This window comes from Miscanthus floridulus, chromosome 2, assembly GCF_019320115.1.
Source record: "Miscanthus floridulus cultivar M001 chromosome 2, ASM1932011v1, whole genome shotgun sequence".
Taxonomy (NCBI): domain Eukaryota; kingdom Viridiplantae; phylum Streptophyta; class Magnoliopsida; order Poales; family Poaceae; genus Miscanthus; species Miscanthus floridulus.
Window position 1 is genome coordinate 48,536,173 of NC_089581.1, and position 24,922 is coordinate 48,561,094.

Below are 24,922 nucleotides of genomic sequence, written 5' to 3' on the forward strand. Positions count from 1 at the left end.
GCCTCCAAAAAAACTATGGCTTCCTTAGGCTCTTTTTTTTCTGAACTTACCTATAAGGACCAAAAGCAAAAATTCAGAAAAAAAAAGGCCATGCAAGGAAGCAATAGTTTCTTGAAGGCCATACAGATAATTTTTTCGAAAGATAATTCGATGCCTTCTACCTTTAGGAGAACTAATTGGTTGCGCTGTTGTGATTTTCAGCATTGTTGCAAGGGGATACCATTTCTTGCCATGTTTCAAATTTAAGTTTGCTGCCATCGACCAAAACTGCCCAAGAATAGATAGAGGAACAAGAAAAGGAATTTTGCTTTTGGTATTTGTCTCTTCATGCATGCTCACAGAACCCATTTTATTCGCTTTCTGTATTGACAATGTGAAGTGGGCCGAATGACATATGCCCAGTGGACCAAAATATCATGCAACGACGATCTGGGCTACGGCGAGGTCACAGTTCTCCTGATCGTGCAGGTAGGCATGTTCAAAATTGCACGCTGGACTGTTTGGCGGCCCACTTCGTTTATTTGGGCTTATATATTATTATATTTATAGAAGCCCAACCAAACAAGCAGACCCATTTTTTAATGACATTTACGTCGTCTTCATTTTAGAAGTACGGAGCTTCTCTCATCTCAGCTCTCGCTCCCCATCCGTCCATGGCGATGCCGCCGAGCCGTCCGTGGGCGGAGCTGCAGCACGACCTCCTGGTGGCGATCATGACCCGCGTGGGCGCGCCGGACCTGCTCTCCGGCGGCGCCTCCCGCGCCTGCTCTTCGTGGCGGGCCGCGGCGCGGGACCCGCTCGCGTGGCGCCGCGTCGACCTCCGCGATTGGGTCGCCCTCACCTCCGGCCGGCGCGCCGCGAGGCCGGGACACTCCAGCTCTAGCGTACCCGTCCATGCAGCGCTCTTCGGCATCCTGGAGGTCGCCGCCAAGTCGGCCGAAGGGCGGATCGAGGCCGTGCTGCTCCCCGAGTTTGCTGATGAGGACCATCTCTTGTTCCTCGCTGACAGGTGAAATTTCTTCTCCCTATCTCTTTGATCTTGTCTGGCTATTTCCCGTGAGGAAATGTCCGTTGACTTTTCAATTAACGCCTAAAACGTAATTAGGTTATGGTACTATAGGACTAGGAGGCGATGTTATATTCGTAATTTCGCATCAGATCCTCCCGAATTCGCCTATATCAATATAGCTTTCATCGTAGGTGAATGTGTTTCTTTTTCGTTTCTGTAGATAGGTGCCAGATTCCTGTAAGCTTGCATATGGATGCTTTGCCGATTTTCTTATGAGTTTTTGCGATGTTCATTTGTAATGCGTTATCGCAGAGAAAACATATGTGAATTGTAGTTTCTCTATCTTTATAGCCATAACAATCTGAAAAAGATGGTGAGAGTACCTGTACCGATTTCTATGTTTATTACATTTAGTTGGAACAGTTGTTTCGTGACATTATGCATTTACCTGATGATATGATACTCACATCGAAGAGATGTAATGATTCCAAGGAATAATGTTGCTTGGTCGTTTGGTCCCAGTGGGTAGAAAATAAAGATCTGGAATTTTCTGCGAAAAGATTTATGGCCCTTTTTTTTGGGTAACTCATGGTGCAGCTTCTAACACTGATAGCTTAAGAACAGCCACACTAGTTAATGAACTTGCATTCTGAATGGCCAGTCAAAAGCAATCACAAAATTAGAATAAAAAAGATATGTCTAAACTGAAGATTTTTTATGGGAATTTGATAGGCTGTGCATGTGTGGCAATTTGTGGGTTGAAGCTACTATTGCGGCCCTTTTTTCTGTAGTTTTCAAGGTCTAGCTTTATGTATGCAGATGAGTTTTCTTTAGACTAGAAATCCAGTTGTAGCAAAGTTACCTATCTCTACTTAGTATATATTCATATGGTAGTGCCTTCTGCCTTGTAAGCCATGTGCAATTATAACATATGTGTGTTGCACTAGTATGCTACTGCTGTCTGCCCTCTTCTCATAGTCCTTTTTTGTCACACATCCATCACTGTAGTCAAATATATTTGGTCTGCAACCTTCAATCGCACCCCAGTATTGTGCCTATTCCCTCCTTAAAACCCAGCCCTTTTGTTATTACCCTGCACTTTGTCACTGTTCTTGATTTTTCTTCTTCTCACGCATTCTTTCGCCCCATTTCTTGCTTTGCCAATTCTCTCCATCTCTTAGACCACCTTAATATATACATGAATATCAAGTTGCATACCTCTTTAGACAACTCTGCAATCTGCATCCGCTTTCCTACTCCTGCCTTTTGCTTGTTTTTCACATGGCTAGCCTTGTCACCCCAACTTCTCTTCTCAGAATCTTCCCTTGTTTGCCACTAATCAGTTGAAACCAGAGCATTTCAGTTTCAGCATATTCACAGATTGCTTTTTTGTCACCCCATGTCATTTTAAACGTTATTGTAACAGTTTGGTACAGTCTTGCTTTACTGCATATCTAATTGTAGCTAAGTGTATGTGTATTACATTGGATAGTAAAAAATCAACAACAACAACAACAACAACAAAGCCTTTAAGTCCCAAACAAGTTGGGGTAGGCTAGAGTTGAAACCCATCAGAAGCAATCAAGGTTCAGGCACGTGAATAGCTGTCTTCCAAGCACTCCTATCTAAGGCTAAGTCTTTGGGTATATTCCATCCTTTCAAGTCTCCTTTTATCGCCTCTACCCAAGTCAACTTCGGTCTTCCTCTGCCTCTCTTCACGTTACTATCCTGACTTAGGATTCCGCTACGCACCGGTGCATCTGGAGGTCTCCGTTGCACATGTCCAAACCATCTCAACCGGTGTTGGACAAGCTTTTCTAAAATTGGCGCTACCCCTAATCTCTCACGTATATCATCGTTCCGAACTCGATCCCTTCTCGTATGACCGCAAATCCAACGCAACATACGCATTTCCGCGACACTTAGCTGTTGAACATGTCGTCTTTTCGTAGGCCAACATTCTGCACCATACAACATAGCAGGTCTAATCGCCGTCCTATAAAACTTGCCTTTTAGCTTCTGTGGTACCCTTTTGTCACATAGGACACCAGACGCTTGCCGCCACTTCAACCACCCTGCCTTGATTCTATGGCTAACATCTTCATCAATATCCCCGTCCCTCTGTAGCATTGATCCTAAATATCGAAAGGTATCCTTCCTAGGCACTACTTGACCTTCCAAACTAACATCTTCCTCCTCCCGAGTAGTAGTGCCGAAGTCACATCTCATATACTCAGTTTTAGTTCTACTGAGTCTAAAACCTTTGGACTCCAAAGTCATTGGATAGTAAAAAATAACAGCATGAAAAGGGCATCAGTACGTGTTCATGAATTTGATTGCAGCATGGCTGTTTTGGTATTAGAACATACAGCATGTAATGGTGATTCAGTTGTGCAAGTCAGAGAAGGGCACTCTTAGTTTCTATCATGTTATTTTTTTGTAGTTTTTTATTATTTGGTTTTGTTCATTATATATTGTGTTTTCTTTCACCATTTGTTACTATTACCTGTAATCCAACATGTATTTATTAGCTTTACATGAATTTACATCGAAGAATGAATATCCTCTAGCACTGGAGATAAAGTTGGACCATATAGATATAGTACTTAAGTCATGAAAATTGACACCATTTACAACTCAAGAACTAAAAAGCTACATTCAGAAATTTAGCAGCGGTCTAAATAATTACCAGTGACACTTACAGGAATTCAACCAATAGAAAATTGATATAAGACTCATTGGCTCTTTGTGCCTGTCATGTCATGTATGCTATGAACATTGTAAATTTTGATTCGTAGGTACGAGTGCCATCTAATGGGCACGAGTATATGACACACAAGTACCTGTACCTCAACCAGTAACTTTTCACTGAAACATGTATGGTCTATTCATATGAGAAGTATTTCAATCTGACTGTTGTATTGCAGAATATAGATAAAAAGTACGTTAAAAGGGAACAGAGTAGCAAGGTTGAATCGAAAGTACGAAACAGAGGGTTTATGTGGTCTAGTTTACTCCTGCATCATAGCAGACATGTCTAAATGGGTTTCCTTTGATATTCAGGTGTGCAGCTGGATTACTTTTTCGATCATGTACAGATCTAATCTATCTTTTGTTTGGATCAACTAAGATATTACACCGCGCCTCTGCAGTTCTTGGACACTACAAGAAACTTTGGTTATAGATTTCCTTCAGTCATGTTATATAACAAAACTTCCGATGTGTTTCAGTATTGTTAAAATATTTCATAGGGTTATTTGATCAATGCAATGAATGTGCTTAACTGCTTAATTTGCTATAGACGTGCTTTTTGTGTCACTATTTTTTGGTAATTTTGTTCCCAGAGGCAGGCTGGCAGGTGTGAATGATATTTTCAGACAAAATTTGCAGCAGACGCAAACTTGCAAGACTGATTCCACACTGTTTTTTTCTTCAAATCAATTGTGTTGTTTTGATGCTGTTTTTTTCTTGGCTTTTTGCTTCATTCTGATTGTTATGAATTTTCGTAACAGTCATCATCAGCAGGTGACAAAATATGCTATTCGTTTCACTTCCACATGGATTTGTTTCCCGAACTGGTTAATAGTTTTTTAAAGGAATCAGCTGTTGGCGTTCCTATGTGACTATGGTTATTTAATGTCTGCGTTAAAGCTAATCCTATTTCTCTCTGTTTTTTCCCTAGGTGTCCAAACCTGCACTATTTCAGCCTTCCTAGCACCTGTATGACTTACGATCAGTTCTGTAAGGCGATAGGCGGACTTCATTCGCTTAAAGGCATGGCAGTGGATGAGACTCTGATAAATTATGATGTCCTCCTGCATGTGCACCAGTGCTGCCCAGACTTTGTGGAGCTGAAGGTGTCTGCACTGTACGTGGATGAAGAGATGGCCTCAGTCATCTGTAACTCTCTTCCTCATCTGAAGAAGCTGGAGATACCAAGTGCCGACATGTCTTCCGCTGCAATAATAAAGTTCCTTGATTGCCTAGAGGAGCTCGAGCACCTGGACATCTCAGGTTATGAGACATCAGCCATCTCAAGCTCGGTTCTTGAGAAAGCTTCGCGGCTCAAGGTCTTCCTCTGGAACTCGAAATTCGAGCTTGGGGAGTTCATGGACTGCTCCAACGACTGTGGAGAGCACAACATTAACCCTCAAGAACCCTGCAAGTGCATGATGGAGCACAAGGTCATGGACTGGCTGGCTGGACCTGCACAGGCTTCCTGAACCAAGGGCGTCTTTTTTTTTTGTGTGTGTGTATTGTTAAGTTATGAGGTTTTTCTGGCTGTAAAATTCGGACCTCTGTCAAATTTGGTGCTTGAGCTGTATGTACAAGCAAATGTAATACTTAAATTGTTTATTCGAGCGATTCGCTCAAACAGCTCTCGGTAGGTGTTATGAGTTGAGCTTGAGCATTACATTAACAACTTTTGAATGTAATAAATCGTTGTAGCAAGTGTCAATGAAACCTCTTTTCTTTACACCAATGAATCGAACATATCCTCTTGTTCGCTTATGCTGAAATTTAGTTTACGTTGATGCTTATGCTGAAATGCTATGAGAGGAAAATGTTATTCTATGACTAAAAAGTAGCTTGTGAACGGGTGCCTATCCAGCCATCTTCCGTTATTATTGTGTGTATTGAAACCCCATGAACTAGGCGTGGAGATATAAAACATCTGTGACAGTTTGCAAGCGATTTTGCCACGGAAACAAACCAGTTGGGTGGTGAGTTATTTCGGCTCTAGAAAGATCGATTCGTTTCTTGAGAAGTCTGACACTCGGATACATGTACATTTACACGATTTCCTGAGCCGCATTAATCTCAAGACTCACCACGCAAACTACATAGCTGATGGAGCACATGTATATGTGAACTTATTCCACATGAAAAAAAAACACGGGAAATTAGCTAGCAATTGCAATCCTGTATGAATTTTGAAAGTAAGAAACTTTCTTGTGGCGTGATCATACTGAATGCAACACACACAAGAAAACATTGGAAGACATAATGTTATGTTTTCCCAAAAATTCCTGTGGAACAAACTATGCAATATGGATTTCGTAAGATATATGGATGTCTAATTCTTTGTTCAAAGGGTCGTATCATATGAAAATATATGATTCAAATCCTAAAATTTTCTTTTGCGCGTGCTACATTCCCAATTGAACAAGGAACCCTGCTCTAGTCTCATTTCATTGCAAAAGGTTTTCATCAGTCAATGTTTACAACCATACAAGTTTTAGTGCCCTCAGCCCAATTTGTTTTTCTCACTGAAGAAATGCAATCAAAGACTATTCATAAATCGAGCAATGCAAGTAGAACATATGTAGAGGAAAATTTTCTTTTCTTGCAAATCTAGAGATTCCAAGCTTAAATTGCTAATTCTAAAAAAAAACTTAAATTGCTGCTTGTAATAAGTTGTATCGCTTCCCATGTTACAGAGCGTAGACAAAAAACGAAGAATTATTCGACAAACAATCAGTGAACTAATGAACCCTAATCATACGTCTCTCCCAGCACCAAATTGAAACCTATTCTATTCTTGTTCGATCGAAGAAGAGACCTTGAGCGACTAGTTAGTCGAAGAAGTCGTCACCGTAGTCGTCGTCATGTCTGCCGTCCAGTGGACTCCACTGGCAGTTGATGCACCGGTAATGGCTCCCGCCGCCGTTGTTGACCCGTGCGCCGCAGACCGGGCACTTGTCCGTGATTGGTGAAGTGAACTGGGGAATCGGAAGCGTCGAAACCCTCCTCCGCCTGCCCCTCTGCATCGGCTTCGCTTGCTTGGCTTGCTGCGAGTAGGTCGGTGGCATCGGCGCCGCAGGTCTCGGCGTCGGCGGCGGTGCCGGTCTCCGAGCCATCTGCACGACCTGAGGCCGCCGCGGCCTCGGTTGCGGCTCCGGCGCCCTCGGAGTCGGTGGCGCGGCCTGGCGCTGCGGCGGCGGCGGCGGCGCGGTGCCAGGAGGAGGGTGCTTGGCCAAGAGCGCGTGCGAGGCGGCCTGGACGAGCATGAACGCACCGTCGGCCGCGGCGCAGGGGTTCTTGTCGGGGTGCACGAGGAGGCAGAGCCGCCGGTGCTGCTTCCTTATGTCGTCGTGGGTGACGCCGCCGCCACCGGGATTTAGGTCCAGCACGGCGTACCAGTCGGTGGGGCTGCTCCGGGCCGCCGCCGCGTGGACGTCGTAGGCCGCTACGATCTGCGGCGTGCCGGGGAGGTCCGGCGCCAGCCTGACCGCGGACTGCATCCACTGCCTGGCGGCCAAGACGTTGCCGGCGAGGAAGCACTTCTCGGCGAGCGCGTGAGCCTTGCGCGCCTGCTCTTCCTCCTTCGAGTCCGCCATGGCTTCTGACGCGCTGGAACGGTGTTACGAATTGCGAATTTGCGATGTGCCATACGCCGGGTTCGCCGGCCCTAGACATTACCGTTTCTGAATATATAGGCAAGCGTGACTGCGTTCGAGTCCGAGTCAGTACTCGGTACGGTGCTGGGGAACCCAGCGAAGGACATTTTTTCTCTGATTTTTGAAAGCTAAAATTCCACTGCATATCAGACGAAGTACGGATATGCGTGAAGATTACGCGTTCTAAACATTCCAATACTTGAGCGACATTACATCTCGGTGAATGAGCAAATGTCTGGCAAGAGAGAAGACAAGAGACTGAGATTCTAGCTTGTCCCGCCCTTTTTTCAAGTGTGTCAGCTATTCCGTTTTTGCTCTTCCAATCTTGATGACCGAGAGTTTTTTTTTTTTACTTGATTGGTCACCTACAATTCAGAAAATAGAGGTCCTAGTGTCCAACAACTTTGGGTGAGTGCGAGACAGAGGAGGACGATAGCGGGAAGGAGACTGAGATGGAGGAGGAGCTCACTACTACATAACCGTTTTTTCAGGGATGGCTTGTAACTCTTCGTAGGGGTGGTTTGGCTAGCCACCTCTACCAAACCGTCTCTATAAATCATGTATTTATAGGGGCGGTTCTCAGGTCGCTCATATAAATCGATTTGTAGAGGCGGCTGTAGTACCAGCCGTCTCTACCATACTTGTTTGTAGGGGCAATACAATATGTTTTCCTGCTAAAAAAATTCAAATTTTCAATTCAAATTCGACCAGAACACTGTTTGTTTCCGCGTATTCCATCCAGCGTTCGCGTTGCCGAACGCCCCGCGACCAACGTTCCGAACCACGTTCGCGTTGCCGAACGTCTCGCGACCAGCGTTCCGAACCCCTTACACTACAAGCAAAAGAGTATTATATAAACTGCAATTACAAGTCCAATTCACAAGAATATATACAATCCATCATTAAATAGACATAATTCACAAGGTAAAACCAATGTCAAATTCCATACATATTGTTATCAACGTCCTAGAGCTAGCCTTTCAGTCTCACGAAGGTGTTGGTACTGAGGATTTCTACCTAAGTCAGACTCTCGGTCATGGTAGGCGCCTTTGACGTGTACAATCTGGTCCAATATGAAGTTGCAAAGGTCGCCGACTAGCTCTAAGAGTTGGTCATCCTTGTATGGGTCTCTTTTCATTTCTTTCTCTTATTTCCACTACAAGAGAACAAGTTTCGGTTTAGTATTTCATATCATGTACGAAGTTTTTATACTACAGGTGAAGAGGTTCAAACTTACCCTTAAGGGGTGTCTCCTGTAGGCACCGGTGTTACTCATCATAAAATATATATAGTATCCACAATGTACACTTCCAGGCTTTTGTTTAGGACATTGTGTGTTTTGCATATAAAAATCCATTAGGCCAAGTCGATTGACTGGGCTTGGATCAAGAGCTTCGAGCATGTGGTGGAGATCACCCAGATGTTCTAGGCCATTGAACTTTGGGAAGTGACTGCAATCAGGTATGACTGGAACAAGACCATCATCCACAAGTTTTATGCTAGTTTGGAGTTTGACTTTGAAGAGGAGACCTTTTGATGGATGACTGGGAGGCACCGATAGGGGTCCATGTTCAGGCAGTTCGCAGTAGCGATCAACCTAAACTACGGCTTGATGCAAAACATGACTGACCCCCTAGTCCATCGAGTCACTAGAGGATCAAGAGATTGTGAGGTTCAACTACCCCAGGGAGTTTGAGAAGGAGAGGCGAGGCGTCATGAGGAGGATTCCTACCATGTAGGGATGGCAACGGGTACCCGCGACCCGTTTACCCACGGGTAAAAACCCTATTAGGGTACGGGTTTGGGGGATTTTGCCCCCCACGGGTACGTTACTGGGTGATTACCTCACCCATCGGGTGAAGCGGGTATGGGTGTGTTCTTGGATACTCCAAACCCGTTACCCGATGGGTCCCCCGTTTGAGTATGACACATAGGTCCATCCAGTCATTAAATAGTATATAGAGAAGAAAACCCTAGCGTTCCAATTAATCCTCCTCATTCAGCAACGCCGCAACCCAGGCGTCTCCGCGTCTGTTCGCATCCGCTTCCTGCGCCGCATACTTGCATGATCATTCTGAATTTTTGATGATGTTAGCTTTGTGAATTGTGATCTTGTGTTATTGTTAAATGGGGATGGGTCACCCGATGGGTACCCGCTACCCACGTGGGTGATGGGTCTGGTAAATTTGAGACCCGTCACGGGTGACGGGTACGGGTGACGGGGTGTTTGAACCCTGGTGGGGGCGGGTGTGTTCTTCCGCCCCCCACCGTGTTTCTCACCCGTTGCTACCATGATCATGGGTCTATCGAGGTTGAAAATCGCTCCCAAGGCACAGAACCAGGACGTTGTGTTTGCTTCCTTTTACGTGATGGTGGATAGGGTGATGAGGGCTTATCCCATTTTAATGTCATCGTTGTCTCTTGTGCGGATGAACTCGTGGGCTCCTATGACTGGTTGGCAACGCTACTCAAAGAGGCACGGGTGGTCGGTGGAGGGAGGCATAGGGTGGTGCTAAGGGCACGCCAAATAGAAACCGGTGATTTGTCGAGTGCCAAAATATTTGCTGAGTGTATTCTATCTGGCACTCGATAAAAAAATTGTTTGCCAAGTGCTGTAGAAACCATACTCGGCAAAATAATGGCACTTGGCATACCAAACTCTTTGCCGAGTGATGAAAAAAGACCACTCGACAAACTAGGAAAAAATACTCGGCAAAACAGAGACACGCGGCAAAAAACCGCCACGTGGACATCCGTCAGTTAGTGTGCCTGTCGTTAGGAGTTTGCCGAGTATCCGTTAGTGGCACTCGGCAAAGAAGTAAATAATTTTGCCGAGTGTTTTTTTTTTGCACTCGGCAAATAAATAAGTTTTTTTTCTCTTCTGACCTTAAAATTTTTTCTACTCTCCACATACAACATGTGGTACTCTATGTTAAGATTTGGTATATTTCTGGATCTGTTTGCTATATTTAATTAATTTATTGAATTTCAAGGAATTTTTTGGTATAAGTCAAATTTGAACTGCAGGTGATTCAAATAATAGAATAAAATGAGTAGAAAAATGATATTCATGTTATTGAGTTTGGTGTGAGGCCTTACCCGGGAAATGAAAAGAAATTTTGAACCTCTTGTTCAGGAAACACGATCACAAACTTGTGGCCGAATGGTTTTTAAATTCTAAAAAAAGCAAACGAAGTCTGAAAATCATGAGATTTGTCAAGATCTCATGATATCATACGTGGAGGCTGTGGTAAAAATTTGAGAAGGTTTCGTACAATCTGTCATGTACGATGTTTACAAACCGAAGTATCTCAGAAGAAGAATCGTAGCGTTGAGAAGGATTCGGTAAGATTTGGAGTCAAAGTGACGGTCGAACTGGGGTTTGACTTCAAAATTTTTGTATAGGCAATAGAGAACAAAGATTGTTTCATGTGAAAATTTGATAATTTTTTGGATCCGTTTGATAATTTTAATTTATTAAGTGCAATTATAGAATTTTAATTAATATAAATTGAATTTGAGCTATAACTACATAAAATAATGGAACAATATTCCTAGAAAAATCAAATATATATTGTTGAGTGAATTTGCGAAGGTATTTTCAAAGTACATCAGAACAAATTGAGGAAAAACACGGTATGGAAAAGAAGGAGAAGAAGGAAAATGAAAAAAAAAGTTTGTTCGAGTGCCCCTGATCTGGCACTCGACAAATCTAGGGTTTGCCGAGTGTCAGACCTGGGACACTCGGCAAACCACTTCACTAGACCCCACACACGCGCAGTAGTTTAGGGTTTGAAAATAAAAAAACAGGTTTGCCGAGTGCTAGATCACGGGCACTCGGCAAACCTCCCTCATAACCACACCCGGCCGCACACACTCACACACACAGCCACGCCCACACACACACACCACGCCGCCACCGTCTTGTGTCTGCACCTCGCCGCCACAGTCCCATGCCCGTGCCACGCCACGCCCTCCCATGCTCGCGCTACGCCACGCCACTACCGGCCCACGCCACGCCGTTGCCAGCCCATGCCATGCCCCGTGCCCCCGACCGCCACCGGCCTCCCTTGCTCCGCCACCACCCCAGGACCCCGCCGGCCCCCGTCACCCCGGTGGCCAACGTCCCGACGACCGGTGCGCTCCCCTCCGGCATAGGACCTTGCCTGCAAGGTTCATCGGTGTCCGTCCTCTTCCTCATGTGTGAATCGACATCACTAGTAGTAGCTATGGCCTGGGAATCCAGTGTTCAGGTGCCAAAAGAAAAACCCTGCAAATCATCTAGTGATTAGGAGTGCAAATCAAATCTAGTGTTTAGGAGCTAGCTAGCCATCATCTTCTCTTACAGCTACACATACAATTTAGAATTTAGAGCTTGATAATTCATCTTGATTCTTGTTAGTACTAGCTAGCACTAAGTAATTGGTCAAATGATTAGTCACATTTGTGACTTGATAACAAGACCATCATACCTCATTCTGATGTATAGTACTTTATTAGGTTCAGATTATAGATGAACCAGACAAACCAATTGAGCCACATTTACTTACTCATCAGAGAACATGATCAGCTGATTGTTTTAGCTAGGCTATATATAAATTAACCCCTGGTTTGGTAATAATACTTGCATTGCCAGTCAAAGCAGTGTAGCAATTGCGTGTTTAATATGCATGCAGTGATCAGTTGGAGTTGAATGTAATCCAAGTCTATTGTTAGGTGTATCTTTCGATGGTGCCAAAGAAAAGTTTTACTACTTGTGCTAAACCAATCATGTCCGTAATTTTGACTGAAATGCAAGTTGCCAAAGAAAAGTTTTGCTACTTATGCTAAACCAATCAAGTTATAATTTGGTTATAACATGGTTTGTTTTATTTTATAATAGGTTACACGGCCACCGCTCCCTGCCTCGCCCTGTCGCCGCCGTCCACCGCTCCGTGCCTTGCCCTCCCGCCACCCCACACCATCCTCGACTCGTCACTTTATAGGATAGCAAGGTGAGGCATCATACACCCCTCTTTCCATATGATGTCCGTATATCACGTAACCTAGCTAGGCGTCTCCCATTCGAAAGAGATACGGTTGGAAATATGCAGATCTTTGCATATCTATAACCGTTTCTGTTTTGAATTGTTCTCATTTTTTGGACAGCCCGAGTATGTGTAGATGGGGTTAGTTTCCATGCTCTACTCTGATCCGAGATAGAGTTTCGGAGCATCTCCCTATTGTTCTCTGGATACACAATCTCCCTGCCAGGACGTGTATTTGGAGAACAACAGGGAGGTGCTGCTAAAATTTTGCCTTGGATAGGAGTAGAGCATTGAAACTAACCCTATCTACACATCCTCTGGTGAGATTAGGACCTATCTTCACCTAATAGACCGCCACGTAGGAACCTACAGATGCAATTGATTTTTATATTACTTGCTGATATGTTAGAGGATGGATGACCGTGAGTGGATGTACACAGGCCGCTCTAGTTAGGGTTCATTGACCGATGAATGAATTGAGAAGACCAATGCTTTCTTGGAACTAGCATTTGCAAGGGTTAAAGGAGCGTGTGCCACTTGGTGTCCCTACAACATTTGTGCAAACACACATCGACAAACAAAGGTGGTCATGGGTAAACATCTTTGTGAGAATGGATTTATGGCAGACTATACCCGGTGGATCTACCATGGTGAATCCGATCGTGTGAGAGATGAAGTCATGAGACAACGCATCGAGGATTATGATGCTGATGCTGGGGTAGGAGACATGTTAAATGACTATCATGAAGCACACTTCGATGAAGGACGTAGGGAGGAGGAGCTAGAGCCAACCACAAAGGCGTCTTACGATATGTTGTCTATGGCATAGCAACGCCTTCACGGGCATACCAAGGTTTCTCAACTAGATGCCATTGCACACCTAATGGTCATAAAGTCCCAATTTAGCTTGAGTCGAGAAGCATTCGATGTTATGCTGATAGTTTTTGGTAGCCTGCTCCTAGATGGTCACATTCTGCCAAAGAGCATGTATGAGGCAAGTTGCTCGTACGTGCGACTAATATAACGAAGGTACTATCCAATTTGTCCCCGATTACAAGTTGCTCCCAATTTCATTTCTTGGTTTAAACAGAAGGTACTGTCCAATTTGTCCCCGATTACAAGTTGCTCATACATGCGACTAATATAACGAACTACCCTGCTTGAACTTGTAGGGACAAATCGATGCGTCTATAAGTGCCGAGTTGAGACAGGTTGCCGATGGTTGTGCCTATAGGGTCAGGTCATTTACCGGTTATGACATGAATGGATATCGCTTTCACACAACAAGCCACGAGCAGAGTCAGCCCAATCGAAGAACCACAAATACTAGAGTTTTTATGCAAACCTTAGATGGGGTTGAGTATTATAGAAGAATTGAATAAATATATGAACTCATGTTTCATGGTCACAAACCTCTTAATCCTATTATATTCAAATGTCATTGGTTTGATCCTGAAGTAGTGAGATGGACCCCTAATCTTGGGCTAGTCGAAATTCGACAATCATCAGTCTTACCAGGAGACGATGTCTATATTATGGCTCAACAGGACACGCAAGTTTATTATCTCTCATACCTATGCCAAACCGTAGACCGTCTTAAGGGTTGGGATGTTGTGTACAAGGTATCGTCACACGGTAAATTATCTGTCCCAAACAATCAAGATTACAACATAGACCCCAACACATATGACGGAGAGTTCTTTCAAGAAGATGGGCTCGAAGGGAGTTTTGAGATAGACTTAACCGAAGCTCAGGGTATGGAAGTAGACAATGAAAGTGGTGCTGACGAGGACGCCGAAGACGAGGTTCAGAATGTGAAGGACGTAGAATTACTTCAGCGATTACATCTAAGCAATGACGGTGATGACAACATTCCTCCTTCGGAGCACGGGGATGATTATATCGACATGCGTGATAGTGATGATGAGACTTATGATCTAGCTAATCCCGATCATGATGATTATTTCTAATACATGTATGATCCGTGCTAATTGATTTATTATTTATCATACCATGTTATTTTCTAAGTATGTTTTATTTATTTTGCATCTATTTTGATGTATTATCTATGCTAATTGGTTAACTCTTTTTAATTGAAGGTGAATGAACAATGGTGGGCGGTATGAGGAGGATAACATCGTTTTACTCAAAAGCGACTGCAACACGTAAAGGGTCCAATGCAGCCGTAGGGTCTGATGTAGCTGAGGGGTCTAGGAAGAGACCTCGGGGTAGACCAAGGGGTTGAGGGAAGGGTAGAGGCAAGACGAGGCCGCCATTGCCTGTACCTTCATCGTCGTCTGAGTTACCTTCCGCTCAATCATCGTCTGAGGAGGAGGAGGAGGTACAGGTGGAGGAGGAGGCAGGGGTGGAGGAGGAGACAGGGGGTACCTCTTCCTCTACTTCATCGCGTGTGTGGTTGCGAGGTCCCTCGACCCTCCTGAGGCGATCGATACCTCTTGAGAGACGCCCGCTGATTTGACCCGATGGAGACAAGTAAGTAACTTTAGACATTATCACTATTTTTTGTTTGATATATTCAAAATTACAATAGAAACTAATAATTTATCTTAATCACTTGGGCAGAGGTTGGAGGAAGGTTGGTGGGGGTGATCACGCATGCCATGTGAACGACATCCTTGGCCTTTTGACCAAGGAAATGTTCCCTGGCCTAGTGCAGTTCGGTGAAACTATCGAGCCGGCCTACACGTGGGCCCACTATGCCGCCGTCCCCGACGCCCTTGATCGGGATGGTAGGGTATTCATCGATAAGGCGTAGCATGTCAAGGCCGAGCTTTGGGTAAGTCTTTCAAGCACTACATTGCTCAATACATAGCATTGATTGGACATTCTTGAAATAATGATTGGATACATCGCGTCTATATGCAGGATTTCTTTAGATGCGAGGAGAGATACGAGGCCAAGGAGGGTGATGTGGCTGATAAAGCCACCAAGAAACTCGTCCAGGACATGCACTTTGAGGCGCGCATCTAGACCGTGATCCAATACCATGTGGAAATTCTTAGAGTGAGGGTCCCTAAAAGTGCAGCAAGAACCATGAGGCTGGCCCCAGAACAATACCTGAAGGTAAATATAGAATATTAATACTTATTTTTTAGATTAATTACGCTTAATTTCATCTTTTTATATGTCATATACTTGATGACATAGGTGCCTCTATGGTGGTGCGCCTACGATCTGTAGTGCTGGGCCCGGATGGTGGACAGGTGGTGCGACCCCGTGTGGGAGGAGAATCACAACGCTTGCCGAGAGCAACATTTGATGATGTCGGGTGCACCACACCATCAAGGCAACCTCAACCTCTCAGAATACATGGCTAGATGGCTATGTGAATTTATTTCTTTATTCTAACGCTCAATTCTGCATAATTTCTAACCATATTGCTTTTTTTACAGTCGACGGCACATGGTGGCGAGCCTTGCTCCCAGTTCATGGCATATGCTTTGGCCCACAAGGACAAGGTGACGGCCGACGTCGCCTACAACCTAGAGGACCCCCCTCAGCATACAACAACGAGTCCATCCACAGCCGCCTCGATGGATACACATCGATGGCAAGGGCGGTCCATGGCCCAGAGTACGATCCGAGCGCCCATGCCCTTGGTGGAGAAGTCGTCATGAGGGCGGAAGGAGGCAAGAAGCATGGCCGGTTCTGGATTGGTGATGGTAGATACGGCCAGTACTCCCACTCTCTCCTAGATTCAATCACGGAGCACGAGTTCCAGCCCCACGATACGCCCATGGCCGAACTCTACACGGTTCTAGATGAACGCACTACAGGTTATTTCTGTTTTATTCATCATTCATTGATTTTTATATACTTTTGCATTGCATTGTAACATTGGGATGAAATATTGTAGGCTCAGCTAGAACAAGAAACGAGGCGTCGGGAGGAGCTAGAGGTGAGGATGGAGGGAGAGCGGCAGAGGATGGAGGCAGAGCGGTAGAGGATGGAGGCAGAGCGGCTATAGATGTTTGAATATATGAGGGGTGTTTACGCTGCAATCGGTCAACCTCCGCCACCGATGCCAGTCCCTCCTCCTCAACTTGCTCCAAATACTATTTTAGGCACTGTGAGACACTTCACAACCTTATAATCACTGTTTCTAGTTTATGCAGAATCAATCTTTTCTCCTTTATGATATGCGTATGTTTATAGTTTCTAATTTCTAGTTTATTTCTAGTTTGTAGTTAACCTTGTAATCACTATTTTGTTCTTAATCACTGTAACTTAGCTACTTTTAGTTTCCACATAATTAATCACTTTTTCTAGTTGCTAGTTTATTTCTAATACTTGTATGTTTCGTTCTCAATCACAATTAATGATTTATCTCTTCTCCTTTGTGCAGAATCAATTTACGGCATCGAATGAGCCTTATGACCGACAGTGGTCACAGTGGTCACCGTGGTCATAGTTTATTTGCATTCCTGATGAGCTTGGAGAGCGATGGGGAACTATGTACTTGTGATTCTGAGTTTATTTGCATTTGTGATTGTGAAGTTCATTTGCATTTGTGATGTGGTCGATATATCTATATGAACTGTCTGTGATGTCTATTGTGAACTTTCTATGATGGATGTGATGTTTATTTGAATGTGGTGTGTGGCTGTGACCGAACCAAATAAACTAGTTATATGTGGCAGCTTTACCGAGTGTTACACTCGGCAAAAGGGCTATTTGTCGAGTGCCATAAAAAATACACTCGGCAAAGCAGATGAACCAAATAAACTAGTTATATGTGGCAGCTTTGCCGAGTGTTACACTCGACAAAAGGTATATTTGCTGAGTGCCATAAAAAATACACTCGGCAAAGAGGACCAAGTGTTTTTTAGCACTCAGCAAATAAATAAGTTTTTTATCTTCTGACCTTGAAACTTTTTCTAATCTCCACATACAACACATGGCAAAAATCTGTGTATTCTGGGGCTAAAATGGCTTCTTTGCCGAGTGTCTACGCTGTGACACTCGACAAAGAAGGTATGTTTGCCGTGTGTCAGCACCTGGACACTCGACAAAGAGACCAAAACCTAGGTCTGGAATGGCCAGCCTTTGCCGAGTGTCTAGGATATGACACTCGGCAAACATGGATTATTTGCCGAGTGTCGGGGCTAGGACACTCGGCAAACATGCATTATTTGCCGAGTGTCAGGGCTGGGGCACTTGGCAAACAAGGTCATGTTTGTCGAGTGCCGAGGCCGTTAGACACTCGGCAAACACGCCGTGATCGTCTCCGCGCCGTCATTTTACTTTTTTTGCCGAGCGTTGATTTTAGCACTCGGCAACGTCTTTGCCGAGTGCCTGATAAAAAACACTCGGCAAATAAACTTTTGCCGTCATTGTGTACGTCGTGTGCTGTTTGCCGAGTGTAACACTCGACAAAGCCTTTGCCGAGTGTTTTTTGGGCTTCGCCATGTGCCTTGGACACACGGTAAAGATCCTATTTCCGGTAGTGTATCTCCCCAAACATCCATGATCCATCCTCCTTTCTCGTGTAGAAAACATGTCCATCTTTCACCGGTGTTACCTCCCCAACAATACTGATAGACCTAGATTCGAACGTTCATTAGATTGTATTCCAGAACCATGAGACAACCATGCAACTTTAATTTCCTTTTCTACTAGACAGAAAATGTTTCTGTGGCTTTTTATTTCTATACCTAATAATAAAAAGGCAAAATTTCTGCCGTATTTTTTCTGCCTCTTCCTCCCCCAATCACCGGCTCGGTCTCGGTCTCGTTGCCAACAAAGATTAGGAGTAGGGAAGAGAATAGAAAGAAATATGGGGTTCTAGATGTAAATATAATAGAGAGAAAGAAAAGGTGAGAGGGTCGTAATAGTTTTTGAAATATATCAGGGTTCCTGATGCAAAATGTCCAGATCTAAGTGGGCCTCTCCTGGTGGGCTTCTTTTTCGACCTGGGTGGAATCCTTATAGTTGGGCCGACTTCGTTGTGAGCTGGACCACGCCCATGCAAACATTTTTCCTTTTCTTTCATTTTTTCTCTTTTTCTATAAAAACAGAGATATTGAAAAATAATCCAAAATCATAGAAAAATCATAAAAATGCCAAACCAGTTTTGCATCACAACTAAATATTTCATGAACCGGAAACTTCGCAGATTATTATCTAATGAAATCTATACAAATGTATTTATGTAATTCCTGACGAGGACTGCCATCTAAAAATTCAAGAGAGGTCTCAATCACTGATGGATAGACAAATCCTTGACACATTGACAAAAAAAATTACAAAGGTTGATATAATGCATCAAAAAAGCTACAAAGGTCGATATTGAGTCATAGAAACACATGGGTATTATGAAAAATTAAAGTTATGATATACTTATAGCTAAATAATTATGTGTTTTGCAATGAAAGGAAAACTATACCAAAGTGTATTTCAATTTGATGCAGGTTTAGTAAGACATTGTTATTTATTGTTAGCATTAACTTATATTATGGATGTCATGGTCATCATAAAATAAATTGTAAAAGGATAAAACATAAGTAGATATGTACCATTCACGTCATCATTTTGCATGAATGCTTGATAGTTTTTTTTCTCCCATTACAACGCATGGGCATATTTGCTAGTCTATAGAAAATTATGAAATTGTATTCATAACTTTGTGCATGATATTTTGTAGGACGTAACTTATAATCATTTTTTCAATGTGTTTTTGACATTATTATATTAGTTTCTAGCTATTAAATATGCTTGTGCGTTACAACGGAACCCAGTACGTATAGGAATAAGACTTTGTATCTTTGCTAGATGCGAGTCGTTAAGTGCAGGTTATCTATGAGATACGTAAGGCACAACCCAATAAGTATTGGAATCCGACTCTGGCCGCTAGATAGGAGTTGTCCTAACTCATACGAGTATGAGTCAAAAGTCCGGGTCACGTACGAAACACCGAGAAACTCTCCACTATTCAGGTTGTTAGGGGGTCATGGACAAAAAATAGGCAAAGAGAAATTTTGCCTTTTAAATATTAAGGTACATAAAGATATATAGATATAGTAGATATAGATATAGATACAACTTATTGTGGCAGAACTGCCTGAAATAATGCACTTACAGAGGCGCTTGTCTCCCACTGACACTAAGCGCCCCGAGAGCGAGCTACATCGGGCGGGTTCCGTCGAGCACACCCCAAGGGTGAGCCCGAATGATCCAATTTTTTTCTAAGGATCCAACAATGAGAACGAGTTACAATACTTAGTCCATTTCATACATCTAAAGTTCTTAAAAATATATTATTATAGTACCAAATTCAGAGTGTGGAATATTAAACAGCTAAATGAAAATAAAACTCAAATAAACATCTATCGATAATGAATAAGGATCCGTCTATGCCCACCAGAAGAATCCTCACACAATGGCTACTCCTCAAACTGCACCTACAATAGGGGTAAATAAACCCTGAGTACACAATGCACTCGCAAAACTTATCCGACTAGTGGGAATAATTTCCCGACTCCAATGGATATGATAAGCTTTATGCTTAGCTGGTTTTCTTTTTGCAGAAAGCAATACTAACAGTAAATCCTTATTTGTGTTATTATTAGCAGTCATGATTAATTCATTATCTAGTTATTCTATGTAAGCACATGTTCTATTTTCAAGCAAGAGTTGAGCAAATAGTTCCATTTCATCACCTTTCATCTTTCAGTTCTTACTACGGTGCTAGACTGTAGACAACCCATACCGGATTGCCCGGTGATTCGCGAATCAATGTGCCTAGCTGGGTACCCCAAAACACATGCCCCGCTTGTACCCTAGGCACAAGTAGGACCAACCCATCACTCTCCTGTCATGGGATCTAGGTCCCCGTCTAAACTTAGACTCCAAGCCCCCGCTCCTAAGTTCTGGACTTAGTATGGTGCTTAGACATCCACCATCCCCGCCTCTAATCAGTCGGTCCGAAAGGAGCCAGAACCCACGATAAGAGAACAACAAGTCTTTCCTGCACCCAAACCAATGCCTAGAACCCAATGCAACGGTCGGTCCTTAACCGACATAGACAGGGAAAAAGTATAACCAAGTTATGCCCTGTTGGCCGCAGAACACAACCTCTTACACCCAGCAATACCCAAACCATATCTCTGCCCGGTCTCTATTTTCCATTGCACCATTTTGTCATGAGTGATAATAATCACCTATTGTGAGTAACGGCAGGTTACTCACGCTACCGAATCCTGAGCATAGCAGCAACACGACCTATACTAGTAGGCCTCATAGGTAAGTATATTTATGCATGTAGTTTCCATAAAATGCATGTAACATAAATGCACATCATATATATATATATATATATATATATATATATATATATTCAATGATCATTCAAAAATAGGGGTTATGCACCGAGGCTTGCCTTAGGCAGGCGGTGTGTCAACAGAGTCAGCAACGAACGGCTCTAGGGCTCCCTCCTATACGAGAATCTCCTCCTCGTACTCCTCAAAGATCTCCTTGAACTCTTGTTCGCCCGCAGGAACGAACTCTACCAACTCTTTATCTACATGCATGAAATGATGATGCAACACTTAGTAATACGGCAACATCAACTCTTAAAATAAAATACATCTGTCAAGCTACTAAACTAGTTCTACCGACTAAGGTGCTAAGTTACCTATTGTTACCACTAACAAGTATGAAACATAGCATGTACTATCCTAGCAACTAAAGGTATTCGTACTCTTAATAACGATTTACTATATATATACTAAAACAAGGAGTATTAGCTACCCTATATATCAGTCTACTCAAGGGCTACAAAAATTACAGTGAGCACATAATAATCTAATGAACCTACTGTAAAAATTTCATGGCTAAAGCTATCACCAATTTGCCACAAAAATTCCTACAAATATTAAGCTAAACAATACTAAGCTCTCCTAAATGAATTAATGAATCTATCATTATCATAGATAACTGTAAACTAACTACACCAACAGATAGATAGCATTTTTGTGAACCTAACAAATTTTGTTTCACTATTTTTGGACATCTATAAAATTTACGATATTTTTTAAAAGTTTAGCTCAAAACTAAATTGAATAAACCTTTACTAATTTATTGGAAAATGAAAAAACGAATCCACCCACGCGGCCCATCGCACGAGCGGCTCGGCCCACTCCCATGCATCGCGCGTGCATACCCGACCCACCAGCATGGCCCACATGGCGTGGCCCACGATAGGGAGACCCACGCACGCCGGTCATCTTGCGAAAACGCCCATGGCCTACCCAGTAATAGAACAAGCACTAAGCGCACAATTCCATCAGTCTGTGATTACGCAAAACAGACCCTACAACAACCCGTCTTCACATCAGGGAGGTCCTTGACCTGCCTACGCACGCCGACACGACGGCCAGTGGCACCGACAGCCCTGGCCAGGCACCAAGACCCTCCTTGCCCTATCTAAGGAGCCGGTACCTGCCTAGGCATGAACGTGAGACGCTGGGCGATGAAAACATGAGCCAGGATGCCGCAGTAAAGCCGGAGCATGGCGGCGGAGCTCCTATAGCAAAACGGTGCCGTTCTGGTTAGCCACCACGACACCGGAGCAGTAGGGGTAGCACATGAGCTCAAGGTCACCACGGACCTAGACGAGGTGGTGGTTCGATTGGAGGCAGCCCGAGCCAAGCTAACCGCATGCGCACAGATGGTGCAGTGATGCACCGCGGTGGCAAGACTACGTCAGGGGTAACTAGAAGGTGATAGCAACCTGGCAAGGGTGTGCTAGGTGATGACTAGGTGGAGGCAAAGCGGGCGGTGCAACAGATCGAGCGCAAGCAGCTCTAGAGTGGGGGGCCTTATGTCGACGCATGTCGATACGGTCTTATAGACCCGGTGGGAAGGAAGCTCCAAATTGATGCATGACACGGCAAGAATCACTGCAAGATGGGGTCAGGTGGCTGGCTGACTACTCAACGGAGCCACGGGCAAAGTTAATTGGAGTGAGGTGACTCCACCAAGCTGAATTAGAGACGTGGGTCTGGCGACTATGGCGACAGAGGAGACAGGGGAAGGGCCGGCATGGCTTGGCTCAACATTGACATGGAAGGACGTGGCTGTCAACTCAGAGTTCAAGCACGCACGTGCTACAGGCCATTGGGGAATCAGCCAAACACGCTCAGGGATGGTGGGCCACATTGCCAAAATTAGCAAGCTGACGGTGGCAAAGGCAAGCGGGGCAAGCCCACGCGCGGCAAGGTGACGGTGCGGGCAGTGCCATGTGCCAGCCGTAGCAAGCCAAGTGCGGCCATGCGCGCATGGTCCCACGCAGGCGAGCATAAGGCGGCAGAGCAGCCAGGCAGACGCGACGGCGGTGGTAGAGCGGCCAGGCTCGTCGGGCCCAGCGTCCCACCGAGCGCGGTGTGCGCGTGAGTGCGTGCGTGCGTGAGCATGACAGCGGTGGTGCGAAGCCCGCGTGGCGGTGCGCACGGGTGCACGCGTGGGCGAGCGGCGACGCCCAGACGCTGCAACCGTCCAGAAACATGTCATGTGCGCTTTTTAAAGCATCCCAAAAATCCAACTCAATGCTTCAACTGCTAAACCACCTATTCCATACTCAAGAAGGCATGTTAGGCTATCAAAACCAGCCATGAAACCCGACCACTACTTAATCCAATTCACCTACAAAAATTGCCAAACTTGTGATGAGGACATCACTCCTTCGGATGTACCCGCTGATCCTCCAACCGTCATGCAAGGTCCAATGACCCGGGCTCGAATGCATCAACTCAATTTAGATGTGAGCTCATTCTTAAGCAATCCACCACCATCAAGGTAATAATCACCGTGTACCCGATGATCCTTATGCTAAGATTAAGTTCACAATACCATCTTTTTCGAGTCATTATGATGCTGAGGGATATCTTGATTGGGAGATGACGGTAGAACAAAAGTTTAGTGCCCACCTTGTGCCTAAGCATCATAGAGTTCGACAAGCTACTAGTGAGTTTAAGGATTTTGCCATTATTTGGTGGAATGGGTTAGCTGCATAGGATGCTTTTTATGGTACATGGGAAGAACTTAAGGTAGCTATGCGTGATCGCTTTGTTCCTCCTTCTTATCATAGAGACTTGCGTAAGAAATTGATGCGTTTAGAACAAGGAGGTAAATCTGTACAGGATTATTGTAACACCCTCGGTGTTAAGCATGCACTTAACCTTGACATTGCATGATCACAATCATCATTGAGCATTCATGATCATAAGCATATCATGTATTCCATCTTTGTTGGCTTATATTGCATATGATATTACTTAATTGCCTTACTTAGATTAGTGTTTATATGCAACCAATGTATGAAATGTGTGTGGAACCTTGTGAATGCTTTAAACATGTTTATAATAGCATAAAGAATAACTTTGGTATTCACGACTAAGTCTAGTTTAGTCTCTAAGTCATTGGTATGGTGTATGTCATCATTTTAAAGTACTATGTTTGACCTAGTTTGAACTATGTCATAGAGTCTTTGCATGGTAGTGAACCTTTAAACAAAGTTGTAGTTTTTGAGTAGAGCAACAACTTTTATGTTTGGGTCATGAGCTAATTCAGTGCATAGCTTTGTCATTTTGTGCTCACAAGGATCAACAATTCACTAGTTTTGGTACTTAGAAATTCTTCTAAGTCCGAATTGGTTTTTCAGTTTGACGTACCCAACTTGGTGATGATATATCTTCCTAACCTTTGCGAATTAGACCTAGGTCACTTAAGAAAAGTTGGAGATGGTGTGTATATCTACAACTTTTATTAATAGATCTTTTGCTGAGTCGTCGTGGTTTAAGAGTTACGGAGGGACGAAGTTTGGGTTTCAGGCGCATTTTTGAGGTAGTATTTGCAACTCCATTCAGGTTTTGAATCTGACTACGTGGCCGACTGGCTCAGCTTGCGCGCGCCGCATGGAAGCAATGCACCGGCGCTGCCCCCGCACGCCGTGGCTGGTTGCAGTGAAAAAACGAGCGCCGCGCCTGCTGTCTTCCTCTCCATTCACTTGCCTGCTCCTCCTTGCCTATTCTTCTTTCTCCACCAAGAACGGCTCCAGAACAGAGAAGCGCCGCCGCCGTGAATCCATCACCACAGCAATGCCTCCATCTTTCTCCTCCCACCAATAGCACCACCACGGCCCTCGCTCCATCCCCAACCTTGCTGCACCTTCCCTCAACAGTTGGTAAGCCAAGCGAGTCTGCAGCTCCGCCGCGTCCGCCATTGTTGCCGCCTTATGCGAGCTCGTACGCGGCCATACTTACTTGAGCTCTAACCACCATTCCTCTCCATCGCTGTGTGTCTGCCTCGAGCCGTAGATGCTCCCATGGTGGGCCATTAGGGCCGAGCCTCCGTCGGTTCACCGGAATCGACGAGCTCGCTGCCGTTGACCGTACGGCCACGCCGCCGAGCCATCCTTCCGCCGTCGCCGGAAGGAGAGTCGTGAAAATCGATTGCTAACCTATCCC

The 24,922-nt window shown here is 44.4% G+C and overlaps 2 protein-coding genes across 2 annotated transcripts; one reads left to right on the forward strand and one right to left on the reverse strand.

Moving 5' to 3' along the window:
* The first annotated feature begins 588 nt into the window (after positions 1-588).
* On the forward strand, positions 589-5,493 carry LOC136538721 (F-box/LRR-repeat protein At3g48880-like). The gene is made up of 2 exons (XM_066530683.1): positions 589-1,009; positions 4,692-5,493. Exons 1-2 carry the CDS (start codon positions 654-656, stop codon positions 5,230-5,232), a joined length of 897 nt encoding a protein of 298 aa, XP_066386780.1. The 5' UTR covers positions 589-653; the 3' UTR covers positions 5,233-5,493.
* Positions 5,494-6,351: 858 nt separating this feature from the next.
* LOC136538722 (uncharacterized) lies at positions 6,352-7,388 on the reverse strand. Its single transcript, XM_066530684.1, has one exon. The coding sequence runs from the start codon at positions 7,348-7,350 to the stop codon at positions 6,586-6,588; it is 765 nt and encodes a 254-aa protein (XP_066386781.1). The 5' UTR covers positions 7,351-7,388; the 3' UTR covers positions 6,352-6,585.
* Positions 7,389-24,922: the final 17,534 nt, after the last annotated feature.

Coding starts and splice junctions, on each gene's coding strand:
- LOC136538721 (XM_066530683.1), top strand. CDS start 654: ATGGCGATGCCGCCGAGCCGTCCGTGGGCGGAGCTGCAGCACGACCTC. Junction 1,010..4,691: donor CTCTTGTTCCTCGCTGACAG/GTGAAATTTCTT, acceptor TTTTTTCCCTAG/GTGTCCAAACCTGCACTATT.
- LOC136538722 (XM_066530684.1), bottom strand. CDS start 7,350: ATGGCGGACTCGAAGGAGGAAGAGCAGGCGCGCAAGGCTCACGCGCTC.